At 37.9% G+C, this 13,070-nt stretch overlaps 1 protein-coding gene across 1 annotated transcript in view; it reads left to right on the forward strand.

Moving 5' to 3' along the window:
* The window catches only part of LOC138951807 (extended synaptotagmin-1-like), a 56,954-nt gene extending 46,180 nt beyond the window's left edge, over window positions 1–10,774 (forward strand). Inside the window, exons 25-29 of the mRNA XM_070323358.1 lie at window positions 970–1,017; window positions 6,218–6,329; window positions 6,890–6,986; window positions 7,394–7,505; window positions 7,870–10,774. Coding sequence (XP_070179459.1) covers window positions 970–1,017; window positions 6,218–6,329; window positions 6,890–6,986; window positions 7,394–7,505; window positions 7,870–8,006 — 506 coding nt within the window. The 3' untranslated portion in view covers window positions 8,007–10,774. The remainder of the gene's footprint in view (window positions 1–969; window positions 1,018–6,217; window positions 6,330–6,889; window positions 6,987–7,393; window positions 7,506–7,869) is intronic.
* Window positions 10,775–13,070: the final 2,296 nt, after the last annotated feature.

Genomic DNA, 13,070 nt, shown 5'->3' on the forward strand with positions numbered 1-13,070 from the left:
GAAGTCAAGAATACTTTATTTAGTTTCAATATATCTAGGTCAAAAACATGTGCTAAATAATTGTAAGTAAACTAAGGAAGCGTTTAAAAATAAATAAAAAACGTAAAAAGACGTTAACAAAACGTAAGAAAAAAGTTTAAAAAAAATAAAATAAAATAAAATAAAAAAACGACCGACCGACCCTATTTTTTTTTACGATGTTACCGGAAACAGACATATTTTTCTTTTTGGCCTTATGTGAAAATGATTCATTAAGTGTGAACTGTGCAGCATGCTAAGTGCGTAATATGATCTAGGTCATGAAATGAAGCCATCGAAAAAACAAAATCATGTGCTTTTGCATTTTGAAAATAAATTCTATTGATTGATTGATTGATTGAATCAGCAGCATTCTTCCATCATCCCAAAAGCAAACATTAACACATTTGTGTTTTTGTGTTCTGGACAGATGGGGAACAAGTATATACATGTACAAGACTTTGGTGACCAATTAAGTTTGGTGTTGCTTGACTAATGATAATCACATGAGCTTTGTTTTGTGTTAATTTACACTACATTGTTTGTACATGTATGTCATTTTAGTGCAAGTTATATTTTGTTACTTTTGTTTTGTTTTATTACTGATATTAGAATTCGTGTGGTGTGTTATTACAGTTTAAACAATCTCTATTTCAACATTTTAGTTTTTTACTTTTTTATTCTGACTCTTGTTTTACACCTTATTACATTCACATTTCTGTAGCTCCACTTTGAGAGTGATATAGACTTTATTTTTTCTTCTTCTTTTTTTTTTACATTATTTTATTTTTTATTCTGACTTTTACACCTTATCACATTCACATTTTCTATAGCTCCGCTTTCAGAGTGATACAGACCTTAGTTTTTATTCTCAATTTGTTCTCCCTTTTTTAATTAGCTCCTTCTTTTATTTGTTTTGCTTGTCACATTTGTTTGTTTGCTAACCCTCAGATGAAAAAGATGAAAATGACTTGCTGAACACGACGGCCGAAACAATCGGTAAGCGTGTAAGCATAGGCATATGCTGGAAGTTCTTTGTTGTTGACGGCAGATATTTGATGCCCCTGTGTATATTATTGTAGTATTTGTACGCAATGATGCAGCCTACCTTTGTGCATGCAGCTGTCTCAAGTTCTGTCTCGACAGTCTTTTCTTTCTGTCCTGGTAAGACAGAAAATCTGGCTGCTTTTGTTTCTGAACACTTTTGTGCAGTGTCTAAAACCTTTCAGCTATTCATGCAAGCTGTCCTTATCTGTATCAGATGAAAGTTCGAGGGATGTTGCTAGGATTTTATTTTCTGCTTCAAACTTGCCGACATGGCCAGAAAAGTTTCAGCAATTTTTGGACTTTTTCAGCAGTCCGCGCCACCATGAAAAAAAAAATCATCAATTCTGCAAAAAGAAATCAAAAATTGTTGGCGATTCGAAATATGTTGTGGTGTTTTGCTGACTACATCCCTGAGTCCTGCCTTTTTGGCCTGTTTTCTTGTGTGTCTCAGAGCACTGTTCCCTGCATGTTATGTCCCTGTTATGACAGGAAATCGGCTTTTTGTGTGCTGCGCTGTGCTCCCTACCGCCAGTTGTTGGTTTTAACTTAGCATGTTGTAAATAAGCTGTATATTATGTTAATACATTTCTCTTAATGTTAAAATTTTTTTAGCAGTCTCGCTCCCTGCCACTCTTTCTCTTTTCTGGTCTGCTTTGACATGAAGTGTGTTTGCAGCTGCAAAAAAATTGCCACATAGTAGTGTTTTTTCCCAATGTACTTTCCTTCTATTCTCTGTGGAGGTTTGTGTGAAGGTGTCTGTATACAGTGTATGTGTATTTGTGATAAGTCATAATATTTCACCTCATCCCCCCCCCTCACCCCCACCTCCCGTCACATTATTCCACCTTGTTTATTTTTATTTTTATGGGGCTTGTGACAGTGAGAGCACCACCACTGACCTTCTGTATGAAAGTGTTACCCCTCTGTTAACCTGCACATAAATGTGCTTGAGAATAAATCTTCTAGTAATAGAAAGTTCAAACTCATTAGTCTGTTGATTTTTAAACAGCGCCTGTTTTAAAGATCTGAAAAAGTAACACGCCCAACCGGGGCACATGGAGAACGGGTGTTCAATAATCGTCTTGCATTAGTGTAGAAAAACAGTTTTCTGTAAGATGGTGCTCAGACCTGTATTTTGATGAATTAGAATCAATAAAAGTACGTCAGATGTCAGTGAATGAGTGATTTTCTACTTCTAAATTACAGTTGCTCAAAGTAAAATCAAAACTTGACTAAATGTAAAAACTTCCAAGAATAGTAAATCAGGTATGGTTTATTCAACTTTTTTTTTACAATTTCTCAAGTTATACATGTGTATTTATTGGCACTTAGAATACACAACATTATGTAATAGTTAATGTATGGCTTATTTAGTGCTTTTTTTCTATTCAGCATTTTAGGCTGTGAATTAATATTGTACAAATGAAAAACAACAACAAGAAATCATTTTTGGCTTATTCAGTACTTTTTTTTCAATTCTTTATTTACAGTTACTTAAAAATGTAAAGAAGAAAAAAAGAAGAACAGATGATGTATTGCTCATTTACAATGCAAGAATAATGGTTGCTAACGGGCAAACTTGAATTATTCGGTTAAAAGATTGTGCATGTTTTTTAGAGTGCTTTTTGTTGTTCTGTTATCATAGATTTAGTTCTCAAGGCATGAACAATTCCAAAAATAGAGGATCAATATTTTTCAAAAAGGTGATAGTCTGCTCTTCTAGGTACAGCTTACTTCATTTTATATTTAAGTGACTTGTACACGTAGTCTTATTATTCCAGCATTGTAGATCCTTGCCTAAAATGCATAGCTTAACAAGCATATTTTTCTATATTGTTTTGATCACAGTAGCTACTGTACTACATTATTACCTCCTGCACACATGTATGACATCTTAATAATAATAATAATACTGAACACTTATTAATCGCCCCTTCTCGCAAGAGCTCACAGTGATGTACAATAGGAAAACGGAGACACACACACACACACACACACACACACACACACACACACACACACACACACACACACACACACACACACACACACACACAAACACACACACACACACACACACACACACACACACACACACACACTGACCGACCGACCGACCGACTGACCTCTACCCTCCCCTCCCCTCCCCTCCAATAAAACAACTATCCTGGAGCCCAGAACGCCAAAACACAAACTCCAAAACACTGAGTTATGACCCATACTTACTTATTTATACTTATTGTGTAAGATCTTACGAGTTTGACAAGATTACTACATCATTAATTGAAATCCATAGATGTAACAGTAGCAGAGTTGCATAACATCTTTGTTCAGAAATAAATGTCTGGGTGGTTGGAGGGGTGAGGGTGGTGGTAGCTCAGCTGGTACAGTTTTGAATCTAGGCCAGGACGGACACAGGTTAACTTTATGTGATGATTCAAAGATGGTATCCATGTCCTATTCCTGTGTCACCGTCATGGCATATGAAAGACTTCGGTCATTCTTGCTCAAAGTCCAGGTGACTGATTACTCCACACAACATGCACACACCTGGGTAGTGCGCTGGCTCTTGTTGCTGCTAGCTTTCTGCTGGCTGCTTGAGGAAGCAACCTGAATTTCCCAGTTGTGGGATAATATGAAACGAAATCCAATGAAATGTCTGAAGCTTAAAGGCACAGTGCAGCTCACAGCCTTTTGTTTTGCGTTTTTGTTGCAGCTGAGTGCATTTACAGTTCAAAAATCCTCCTATGGTAGTAAAACAAACCCAAAACTACCCAACGACGACATCTGTGAAGCTCGACAGTTTCTTGTTCACGCGAGTGCATAAATTAACCTAGTTATTATGTGGTGTTTGGTCGGAGTTCGATTCAACTGAGTGATTCCGGCCTCCATTTTGTTTTACACAAACTCATGATGACGTCTGACATAGTTTGCTAGTGACGTGTCTTTTTGTGCATGATGTGGTGATCTACCTGATCTAAATTTAGATCCAAAAATAGGCCAAGACCAGCCGGGTCCGAGTACGAAATTAATTCGTAAAAAAATCGCAGTTCTTGACTCTTTGGGTGCAAGTCAATGAAACTTGGTAGTTCTTCTAACGGATAGCTGCCTGAGGTATGACTAAAAGCCCCAGGGGCTCCGTGCACCTGGATTTGACAAGTTCAGTACCTTTAAATAATACATGTGTTGTGGGTGTGTGTAAAAAGATTCGTGCCTGCTTATTTCTATTACGCATGCAAAAATGATTGGAAGTGTGCTGACATTATTTTTGTGTTAAAAACAAATCCGTGTAGTTATGACTTTCTTGTAATGGCCACTTATTGACTTAAGGTTTGGGCAAAAAGAGGTGTTATATGAGTATAATTGTATATGTACTTCTCAATTTTTGCCATTAGTATGAATAGTGTAAGACATTTTTACTCAATTTGTTTTTAAAGTTTTTTTTAGATACCCCTATATCTTGCAAAAGATACTGTGTAATCTAATACTTACAGCAGTCCCTGCAATGTACGGCCCCCGGCGTGAGCGGACACCTGACATGTACGGACACATTTGCTCGGCACGGAGTGTTTTCCTTCTATATTTGTCCCCCCTTAAACGGACACCTGCAAAACGTGGACGCGGACACTCATTTTCGGTCCCAACAGCAGGTCATACCTCCAATGTACGGACAGACCATCGTCAAATTTTCACCACAACAAAATCGATAACAGAGCAGTCCGGCTCTTTGTACAAAGATCACAGCCGCAATGGTGTGATGACAGTCACTGATAACTTGAGTGCACGTGTACCCATCGTGTGTCTGTGTGTAACCTCTTTCATTGACAAGATACTCTTGTTTCCCCTCAGCCTTGACCAGTGAGTCGGTTGCCTAATCTATGAACCCTTCAGTTGTCTTGTCTTGCTTTGTCAAAAGTTACGACACAGTCAACTGGTTTTGCTCTGAGTGAACAGTGCAGCTGGTCTCTCTGGCCACAGCCCCCAACAGTACATGGCTGGAGGGAGTGAGAGAGAGAAAGGGGGGGGGGCGGGGGGTGGAGGGTTAGCTGGCTAAACTCTGTGGGGTGTCCGGTGTCACCGCATATCAGCAGGAAGAGCATTGGAGAGAAATAGAGAGGTGTACTCTTCCACACAATTTCCAAGCATCAGTTGTCACGGCTTGGGGTAGGCATTAGTGAGGGAGAGTGGGAGCTGTGTTATGTAGGCTAAGGTGTATTTCCGACTGAAGAGTGAAAAGTCACTGCCATGCCACATGATCGGCATGCAGTCAATAAAGCCAGACAAGAAACAAATAAATTACTTGATTATGACATGCAGCTCTATCTGCTGCTATTTATTCAAACTGGTTTTCAAGCTTATTCTTGCAAAGCATCTGCACACGCTCCTCTGTGCTGTGTTTGTGTGGCTGCTTTTCGTATGTCAGTGCATGGTGAGTGTGTTCACTGCCTTGAGGATTTATTTTATCTCTTCTTTTCAACACTTTTCATACAAATCCTTTTTACAGAACGTTTAAAGAAGTATTAGGAGTTTATTGTTATTGTTTAGTAGCCACAAGAAGGGATTAGCATAGACTCAATCCTGTTGTTTGTGTGTCTCTGTGTGAGTGTATGGGGGAGGGGGTGGTGTGGTCACCCCTCCCGTGACCGGACACCTGCAATGTACGGACAGTTTTGCTATGGCCCAAGGGTGTCCGTTCATGAGAGGGACTGCTGTACCTAAAGATCAACAATTTATGGAGGCATCTTTTTTTTCTCCCAGTTAAAGACATTAATTTTTACTGTTTGGATATTGCGTATGTAGCCCCTTAAGCTTATTGTAAGCTTGTTTCTAATGTAATGAGTTATGCTTTAGTATGTAATATATATACAGCTAGCTTTGAACGATTTTTTGAAGACCAGCTTTATTAGATATCCACAAGGATGTTATTGATCAGAGTATTTTATTTCAGTAAATACCATTTACACATCAGGTCACGTCAGTGTACTTCAACTCCAGTGTATCTGTTTAGAGGAATACTTTAGTTTATATTTGTTCTGTAATTATTGATTTTGACTTTTCAGAGACAATTAAGGCTAATTACAACCACAAAAAACAGAGTTTGCTCACCATTTTGCAGGTTAATCTCACCAATGTTGTCGTTTTCTTTTTACAGACAGCACCACGTCCATGTCAGACAAACTGTTTGGCGTCAAAGGAACGGTGCACAGGGCCAAAGGTCTGGACGCAGGAGGAGAGGATGTCTACTGCAAAGTCAGACTGGAGCAGTAAGTGATTCGCTTACCTTTCATCTTTGCAAATATGATAATTGCGCACAGCACACATGTTAAGCTTTAAAATGTAATGATTGACCTTTTTTCCTGTGCATTTTTAGAAAGTTTATTTTTTATTTTTGAAGCTTTGTGTACTTATTGTGAGCTTACTTGTAATGACATTATTGTTATGCCATAGTGAAAGAACTTGTAATTTCAGCTCGTCCACATTAGTGACTTGGGATAATGGCTCATTGACATTTGCATTTTTCCTCTGAAAATTTCCCCAGACACTTCCACTGTGCAAGAGTAATTTTGTAAGTGTAGTCTAGCTAGATTTGTTGGAAGCCTTGTAAATACAATGTACATGTAATCCTTTGGGAGTAGAATTCATTATGTGAAGACTTTTTATTTTTCAGGTAACAGCTACAGACTTCATCTTCATGTTTGGCTCATGTGTTCCTTTTAAACGGTTGCAGTGTATCCTCATTTCATTTGTTTTTTTGTGTTTTGTGTGTGTTTGTGATTAATTAATTCATGTTATAAGATTTGTGAAAATGTGTCTTGTTTTATAGACCTGGCAGTCGTGTGAGCCTGTTCCATGGGTCTCGTGTCATTGGTAAATCCAAAACTCTGCCACCGTCATCGGCTCATTTTGTCGTCAATTTTGAGGTTAGTGGTGCCACTGAATGCGATTCAGTTCTCTCGTTTGGTTGCTCTTTCTTTGTTTGTCTGGCTGTCTGTCTCTGTCAGTCTGTCTTGAAAAATACTATACGAGACACTTTTCACTGGGGTATTATTTTTTTCAAATGTGGATCAGACAACATTTGTTTTATTTCTAATACCCCCCCCCCCCCCTACCCCATCTCACCAGCCCATTTTTCAAAACCTTATAAAAGAAAAAAGCTGTGGATAAGCAAAAGAAGCATACCTATTTAAATGTTTGCTGGCTAGACGCTTTTCTGATTCTATTGTATGCTGGTTTGTTTTCTTTGATAATGTGTGTTCCAATTTTTGTATGAGTTTTGGATTAAAGGCAAGAGAAGTAGAAGATCTGATGCTTTTTCTTTTTAAAACAGATTGATCGAGGACATGGTGTGTCTCCGGATGCAACCCTAACTTTCGACATCAAGCGCTCCAGCAAAGAACACATAGCAACAAAGGGCTACACTCTAAGAGAAATTCTTTGTGGTAAATTTCACTTTTCCCTCATGTATCCATTATTCAGTACATTTAATTTGAACATTTTTTTGTATGAGTTTTTGTATAAAAGATTGTATCATTCTCAACAGTAACAATTGAAACTGTCGGAATAAATGCTTTTATTTTTTTGATAGACGAATTCTGGAAATAACTGTGTGGGGTTTGTATGGGATATGTGAGAGAATATAAGTACCCTTGCCTTTGCTCTGACAAATATTGATATGTGCTTCCTGTACACGTGTTTGAGACACACCCTCTTGGTAGTGATCGACTGGCCTGTCAAAAAGTTTCCCCACGTGCATTATTTTTCATAATTTTTTTCCCTTCATGGATCTTTGTTTTTAAATTTCAGAGTCAGAAGGCGTGTGCACATGGTTAACATTGGACCATGGGATCGAGCTTGAAGTGTCTCTGTCCACCAGTCAGCCCACGCCACACATCCGACGCAGAAAAATTCTCAAGAATCTTTCGTTTCGAAAAGACAAGTGAACAATAGCTGTACGACAACAGAGACAGTAAACTAAACCCACAAAACTTTGTTGGTTCGAAAGTATTTCTATGCTCTTGTGCCTGACGTTTGCCAGGAAGGTGAATTTCATATGAAAGAAAGAGGAGACAGCTTGCGGTAATGGCTCGGATAGGCTAAGATTTCAATTAGAAGTCAGAGTTTCAAATGAATGAAAGAACCAACATGTGTTTGTACAAGTCAGAGTATGTGACTTATATGCAGAGCATGACAGAGATATGATATGGTACAGATTGAGTTTGAAGCATTGTTTAATAAAGAGCATCCCTTTACAATGCTGGTGTGTGTTTCAGCCTTAATTATACTTGAAGAAACAGGTATGTTGCCCAGGCTGGAAGACTTGAAATGAAAAGCACTGTAAAATCCAACATGACTGCGATTCCTGAAGTCTATACAGTGCTGACGATAGCAAAGGACTTTATTGTTCTTTTATCTGGGACCAAAAGCAAGCCGAATTTCTAGAGGTTTAAGATTTCAAGTTTACATGTGCTGTTCAAATAATTAAAGTCGGTTGCTTTTGAATATTTTGCAAGTGAATACAGTAGACTCCGCTTAATAAGGTCACCTTGGTGCAGGACAAAAGTGGCTATATTAAGCGGGTGGATTTAATAAAAGGAACTCATGGTTTTCAGGCAAATAGAGCCTTAAAACAAAGGAGAGACATTCTGTGTGCATCTCTTTTATTAAACAGAAAAACATCCTTACAAAAGCTAATAAAATAGCATTAGAGAGACAACTTAACGATTTTGATAAACAGCTTATTCATGAAGCAAATAACGCAGATTTCCTTCATTTTTACGCAGATTTGTCAGCATCCCACGTGAAACTCCCAGAATTACAGCACCTTCCCTGACAGAGACAGACGGCAGAGCTTTAAACTTTTCTAGGATTGTGATCTTTTCTACAGGGGTCATGTAGGTTCTCTTGCATTTGGTGGTCATGGTTGCTGGTGTCCAGATTCAGACTAAACACTTGTTGGCAGTGTATGTGACAGAAATGCGATCATGAACAATCATGCACATGAAGAAAAGCTCAGAAGTACGCTTCTGTTGGAAGTTGTTTATGACCACTGACTTGCACTTAACGTGATTTCAAACTCACAAGAGGCTGGCCAAAACGTCTCAAGTTGCTTGAAAACTAGTCATGCATTAGCTGTGAGTGATCAGACAGCGATTACAGACTCACTGTTACGGCTTTTCACATCTAACGCCAGCCAAAAAATGGCTTTAATAAGCGGGATGGTGGCTTTATAAAGCGGGTGATTTTAAGCATAAAACATAAGGAAAAATCCGTGCAGTCAGAAATTGGCCTCAAAAAGCGGTTTGCTTTATTAAACATAGCCTTATTAAGCGGATTCTACTATATATGCATGCAAAAACCTAATACTGCCTAGCTTTGTACTTTCGCTGTGAGGAAGTGGAGAGCGTGGTTACCCTTATTTTGCAAGTAGTTAATGCCTTTAGTGAGATTGTAAAAACATTGTTTCTTGACAGTGCAAGCTTTTGATAATAAAATTAGAAGTTATTTGTAGGATAACAACTAATGGAAGCTCAGCATATTGTAGCTTTATAGCTGCCTTTAAAAGAAAGCTCCCTTGAAGGGCATAAAACAGCCATACACGTAAAGTATGACCTGTGCACAAAAACGAGTGCACATGGGAGTTGTAGCCCATGAAGACAGAAGGAGAATGACATCTATAGTGAATATAGTGAATGAATATTGCTTCCATGAGGAAGAAATGATTGATTCAGTTAAAAAGAAAAAAAAAAGTTTAAGTTCTCCAAGTTGTTGACGGGAAAGTATATGTACAAACATATACAGAACTGTGATATGATTTACATGGAAAGGAAGATGTGTTTAATTGGCAGCATAATTAATATTGTAATCTTTGGAAAAGCTTATTATCGAATAAGAAAGGAAACTAAAGGCAGCAATAGAGCGGTCTTCTGAAAGGATATCCATGTCAGTCACAGTCGGTTGAATATTGTGAGAAACCTGTTCTGGCTGTTATAATCTATTGTTGTAATATTGTATATGTATGCATTGTGTATTATACATGGGTGCAACTCTGCCGGCTACACGCCGGCAGCCGGTTTTTGGAGAGGGAGAGGGTTTTTTTGGCATTTTAAATACTAAAAAAGCTGGACCCCAACTTTTGCCGGTTTTTGGAATTTTCCAGGTTGCACCCATGATTATATCATGTTACTGTGGATGTTCATTTAACTAAATTCTAGCCTTGAAAAATTCTGTTTATGATGTATGCACCTTTCTTTTGTTGTTATTTCCTGACATTTGCACATTGGATTGGTAATGAAAAAGATGTCTTTTTAAATTTGATATTTTGTTCTTCTTAATGATATTTTCATGACAAGGGACCACTGTATTGCAGCTTTTTTCTCGAAGTAGAGTCGCCCTCCCCTCCATCTCTCAGTGTGCATGCAAATATATAAACCTTACTTTTGTTTGGTAGTTTGATTAGAATCATCCACCACCCCTGCTTTTTGGCTATTCAGTTTTGATTAGATGTGTATCTTGTCTTGTTCAGAGTGTTGTTGCATGAAACAGAGCCATATTGTTGTTGGCTCAATTGTACACAAACTCCTAGTTATGGATTGCTGGAAGTTATGCATTGCCACTAGAAATTTTGAGATGACATAAATATCTTTGTGATTTTGATTAGATGTAGGGTTTTTGTGTGTGTGGGTTTGTTTTTTTTTTTTTGTTTTTTTTTTTGGGGGGGGGGGGGGAGGGGGGTGTTGGTCACAGAATTCTGTTGCATGAGACAGGGTGTATAGTTTTATCGTACTCATATTCTTACAGATGCAAAATTCTGGCATAGGTTGCAGAAACTAAAATAAAATATATCTTTTTCTAGACTACATCAATACATGACTATTTTCAAGAAATGTTATTTGATCTCTTGCTGTCACAAGTTTTGGTTGTGAATTTGATTCCTCTTTTTTCCATTACAATGAAGAATTGAAGAGTGAATTTTCCTCTCTCCATGTGAAAGTATCAAGCACTTACATATCTTTGCTGCTTTTATTGAGCAATTAGTCACCTCTGCTATATTTATCTTGAGCTGCTTTTTACATTTAGTCAAGTTTTGACTAAATGTTTTAACATAGAGGGGGAATCAAGACGAGGGCCGTGGTGTATGTGTGTGTGTGTGTGTGTGTGTGTATAGAACGATTCAGAGTAAACTACTGGACCGATCTTTATGAAATTTTACATGAGAGTTCCTGGGTATGATATCCCCAGACGTTTTTTTTCTTTTTTTCGATATATGTCTTTGATGACGTCATATCCAGCTTTTTGTAAAAGTTGAGGCGGCACTGTCACACCCTCATTTTTTAATCAAATTGATTGACATTTTTGTAAACTAATCTTCGACAAAGGCCGGACTTTGGTATTGCATTTCAGCTTGGTGGCTTAAAAATTAATTAATGACTTTGATCATTAAAAATCTGAAAATTGTACATGTAATTAAATTGTTTTTTTATAAAACGATCCAAATTTACGTTCATCTTATTCTTCATCAATTTCTGATTCAAAAACAGATAAATATGTTATATTCTGATTAAAAACAAGCTGTGAAATTTAAAAATATAAAAATTATGATCAAAATTAAATTTCTGAAATCGATTTAAAAACAATTTCATCTTATTCCTTGTCGGTTCCTGATTCCAAAAACATATAGATATGATATGTTTGAATTAAAAACACGCTCAGAACGTTAAAACGAAGAAAGGTACAGAAAAGCGTGCTATGCAGCACAGCGAAACCACTACAGGCTCGTCAGTTTCACTGCGTTTTGCAGGGCGGGGATGTAGCTCAGTCGGTAGCGCGCTGGATTTGTATACAGTTGGCCGCTGTCAGCGTGAGTTCGTCCCCTTGTTCGGCGAGAGATTTATTTCTCAGAGTCAACTTTGTGTGCAGACTCTCCTCGGTGTCCGAACACCCCCGTGTGTACACGCAAGCACAAGACCCAGTGCGCACGAAAAAGATCCTGTAATCCATGTCAGAGTTCGGTGGGTTATAGAAACACGAAAATACCCAGCATGCTTCCTCCGAAAGCGGCGTATGTCTGCCTGAATGGCGGGGTAAAAACGGTCATACACGTAAAAGCCGTGGGAGTTTCAGCCCATGAACGAACAAACAAACTGCGTTTTGCACGAGCGGCGGACTACGGTCATTGTGAAAAAATGCAGTGCGTTCAGTTTCATTCTGTGAGTTCCACAGCTTGACTAAATGTAGTAATTTCGCCTTACGCGACTTGTTTTTAGTTCTGTGCCATTTTTGTTTTTGTCTCTCACTTTTGTGTGTAATATGATTATGTTATACTGAGCACAGGCCACAATTTGAATATGTGCATGTATTTTTTTGTTTACATTTGTGTTTTATGATTTGGTTACATTTATGTAGGTATATTTAAATGAACTTTCCTAGTTTCATCGGTGACGTGGAGCATAAGAAACAGTCTCCCTGAGGAACTATTGTGATTGCGGTGTCCTCTTTAATTTCATTGCTGTAAAATGAAAATTGTCACACGTCTTGTTGACATGGCAAATCTGGGATCACTTTAAATATTTTGCAGAATATATTTCTTCCCTCTTGACTTTGATTCATGGTACATCATTGAACATACAGGCATGACCGATTAGAAAATTCTTTTTCAAATTGTACTCATTAGATCATTCATCAATCAATCAATCAATCAATCAATATGAGGCTTATATCGCGCGTATTCCGTGGGTACAGTTCTAAGCGCAGTTTTTTTAAATTTTTTATTTTTAATTTTTTATTTTTAATTCAATTTATATCGCGCACATATTCAAGGCGCAGGGATTTATTTAAGCCGTGTGAGACGGAATTTTTTTTTTACACAATACATCACGCATTCACATCGGCCAGCAGATCGCAGCCATTTTGGCGCATATCCTACTTTTCACGGCCTATTATTCCAAGTCACACGGGTATTTTGGTGGACATTTTTATCTATGCCTATACAATTTTGCCAGGAAAGA

Source organism: Littorina saxatilis, linkage group LG17 (genome assembly GCF_037325665.1).
Source record: "Littorina saxatilis isolate snail1 linkage group LG17, US_GU_Lsax_2.0, whole genome shotgun sequence".
Taxonomy (NCBI): domain Eukaryota; kingdom Metazoa; phylum Mollusca; class Gastropoda; order Littorinimorpha; family Littorinidae; genus Littorina; species Littorina saxatilis.